A 3,578-nucleotide genomic window follows, 5' to 3' on the forward strand; every position below is an offset into this window, starting at 1 on the left:
TCTTTGAAATGAGCATGACTGGCCACAGTTACAATATCTACAATTCTTCTATGCTCTGGCCCATGCCTTGCACACTGCTCTCACGGCCATGTCCTCACACAGAGCAAGAGGGGGCATGAGCAGGCTGGCAGCTCTGACTCTGCAACCCTGGCAGGTAACCTTCATAACCTCTACTTACCATCATGGATAGCATGTAAGGTTGTGATCTATGTTCCCCAGTAAGTCAAAGGGGTTCAACTTCTAATGTATGTGAATGCCCATCTCTTCCCAAGCTCAGATCTCTGCATTTATTCATTTCCTTGAGAAATGTTCATGCTTTCCAACTATCATGTTTAAAACTTATGTCTTCTTTTTCAACCCATAGTACCAACACATGCATATTTTTTTCCTATCAGCCTTGTTTCCCTCTACCGTCTGCCTAAATACTCTTGCCATCAGTTATCACCCTACAAGCCATTCAATTCCAAGTTTCTTTTCTAGAAAGAAATCTCAATTCATCTCTAAATTTTCTTCTAATTTTTGTATCATCATTATTCCCTTTCTTTCTGCAAGCAGCTCCACTCATGGGTTCAAAGCATCCCATTCAACAACAATGTCGGAGAGGAAATTAGAATGAATGAGAATGGAGAGGTTGTGGGCGACTTTGAAGTCACAAACTTGGTTGCATTCCCAAATGATTCCTTCGTCATGGTCAAAGTGGGAAGACTGGATCCTCATGCTTCTCCAGAGAAACAACTCAACATTAATGAGACAAGACTCCAGTGGCCAAGACACATGGCTCAGGTTGGAATCTAACTGCATTAAGCAATTCATATTCAAAGTCAACCAAGAGGGAAAGAGAATGCAATAGATTGCAGGATTATGGAGGAAGCATTTCTTCTCAAAATTTTCCATGCACCTAGACATTCACAGGAATATTTAATGGGATTTGATATATATGGAGTTCAAAATAAAATGTTAATTGAAGAGAGTAGGTGCAGATTAGTGGTTAGTGCGGGAGTGGGAATCAGAAGATGTGGGTTCTACTCTGCTTTTGGTAATGAAGTTCATTGGCCGATACTGGGCCAGTCATTGAGACTCACTCAAATCTCTCTGACTGTGCTTATTGATATGTCACAAAAGGCTTCTTAAATGGAAGGCATGAAACTTGTGTAATGGAGTAATCCAAACAATGTAGATTGTGGATAGTCCAGTGGAGAAAGGGCATGATCTTGAAAATGCAACATCCTGGAGAGGCACTAAACATCACGGCTGGCTTCTACTCAGTCATCTAAGTCCTTTCTCCACTGGACTTAAGCGGATACCTAGTTTGGTGAAGTTTAACTCAGTATGGTGAAGACTAACTCAGCAGCGTTTTAGCCAACATTATTTCCAGCTGTCCCTGCATGCTCAAGGATTGAACTAGGGGACCTGAGTATGCCCTTTTACCAAAGGGTCCCAAAGGAAGCTCTTCAGTATCTGGAATCTGCCCAGGCTCTGTTTCTGACTTACGTTTGCAATTGACTATACAGAGGGAAAACAGCGATGCACAGCTTCACTTTCTTGTGAGAGCTCCAAAATTGCTTCGAATTAGTTTTCCTTTACTTGAATGCTACACTCATTCCACAATTGATCAGAATAACTAAAGAAATTCTATCTTCTAGTGCGTGCCTGTGTGTGTGTGTGTGTGTGTGTGTGTGTGTGTGTGTGTGTTGACCCTCATTAGCCACCTGCTGTGCACTGGGAGGGTTCTTTGAAATTCCAAGGAAACAACACAAAAGATTCAGGTTCACTTACAAGAAGAAAAGCTCTTTCCATTGTACAAAATATGAGTTAGCTACTCATTAAAGGCTTTAGCAGCAAATTACCTCAACACACAGCATAAACTCAGAGCACAATGCAGGCTTCAGATTCCTCCCACAGAATATGCCATCTGAACCATTAACAATCCAAGATTCCAAACCTTTAGGCTTTCTGTTTACTCATAGATGGTCTGATCTGAGTTGCAGTCCACAGTTCTTTCTGTAACGCTAAGTTCTTCCTATGTCATTGGACAGGTGCCTCCTCTTTCTCTCTGCAGTGACATCTGCCATCCCGGGTATAGCAAGAAGAAGATTGAAGGGAACAAATTTTGTAGCTATGACTGTGCCCAATGTCCTGATGGGATGTTCTCAAACCAGGAAGGTATGAAAAACAGCTTGTATGCTTAAAAGGTTAAAAAAAAAAATACAATAAGACTTCATTTTATTTTTACGCAATGAATCCCTTCTTGAGTTTCTCTTCAATGATTGGCTGGAGATGAGGTTAACCATGGCTTTACCTATTGCTACCATTGCTTGTGCAATTTACAGATGTATAGATGTACTTTTCTTGATATTTGTTTGGAAATAATGGGATGTACATTTTAGTAGTCACTGATACTGTTGCTTAAAGAATAACTTGTACTGAGTTTAGCAGAAGTGCATTGACAAGCTTCTCAACTGGGCAATTGCTTGATGAACTTTTTGTGGAGCTCACCAAAACATTAAACCTGAACATAAGAAACAAAAACCCCAGAGTAAGTCCCTTTTAGGCTGAAGTACTGAGGCTTTGTCCTTCCAATCTGGCTCTTCTCTGGTAACCCAATGAGCAATGTCCCTGCTCTGCCTGGGCCAAGGTGACTCTGTCCCCAGTAGAAGGCATTTATCCACCAAACTGACATGCAGGGAGCATGAGCAACAAGGAACAGCTCATGAGAAGAAAGGTGCAAGCCCAAAACAGTTTCTTTTCTCTCTGAAGTTTCTGGTCTCCTACAAGAATATAGAATTCATGAGCATTAACTGCCCACAACCTTGCATATTCACCCAGTAATAGCAAATGAAATATGAAAATTGTTCACTTTAACAATGAGTAAACCTATGAAGTTCCTTTTTAAACAGTCCCCTAAGAATGCCAAGTTTATTGGAGAGGAAAAAATAAATTAAAGATTTAATTAACTCCTTATCATATTAAAGGGAAAAATAAATTAGCATGTGTGCAGCTAAATACATCAATGACTGGATCTCCAGAAAGAATAGATAGGAACTATGAACATAGAGAATGGTGTGATCTTTGGCAATATATGCTTAAAAATCAGGAGGTAAGGAGCAAATTGTAGGTCAATTACAGATACACAACACAGAGGAAATACTTAGTCAGAGGCCAAACTAAACTGCAAGTTGAAGTTTATGCAGTTTCAACTAGTTTATTTTCTTTTTCTTTTTTTTAAGCTTTTCAAAGCTGAGAGAATACTCACCCACAAGCAATATGAACTTCATCAAATTCAACCATTTGAAGTAATATTCCCTGGAGTGTTTACTCCACCAAATATTAATCCTATCATATTTTTTCAAAAACTTCACACTTCACATGGGTAGGAAAATAGTTAATAGAAGTTTTGATTCACAACAGCATGCTCATCTGTTCCTGGCTAGGGGCCCTGCCATCTGACCTTCTGCTGGAAAAGAAGCTATAGCAGAGAAGATACACCAGCCCTAGAAGAAGTAAGCTAGGCCTGCAGAACCCATAAGAACGTTCCTCTCTCTCTCTCTCTCTCTCTCTCTCTCTCTCTCTCTCTCTCT

General features: G+C 40.2%; 1 protein-coding gene across 1 annotated transcript in view; it reads left to right on the forward strand.

Annotated features, from left to right (window-relative positions):
* The window catches only part of LOC123027817 (vomeronasal type-2 receptor 26-like), a gene marked incomplete at its 3' end in the record, with an annotated part of 20,146 nt that extends 17,983 nt beyond the window's left edge, over positions 1-2,163 (forward strand). The window contains exons 8-9 of the mRNA XM_044439061.1: positions 556-783; positions 2,037-2,163. Of these exons, the coding sequence (XP_044294996.1) occupies positions 556-783; positions 2,037-2,163 (355 nt within the window). The remainder of the gene's footprint in view (positions 1-555; positions 784-2,036) is intronic.
* Between the last annotated feature and the right edge of the window lie 1,415 nt (positions 2,164-3,578).

Source organism: Varanus komodoensis, unplaced genomic scaffold, assembly GCF_004798865.1.
Source record: "Varanus komodoensis strain SLA01 unplaced genomic scaffold, ASM479886v1 scaffold338, whole genome shotgun sequence".
Lineage (NCBI taxonomy): Eukaryota > Metazoa > Chordata > Lepidosauria > Squamata > Varanidae > Varanus > Varanus komodoensis.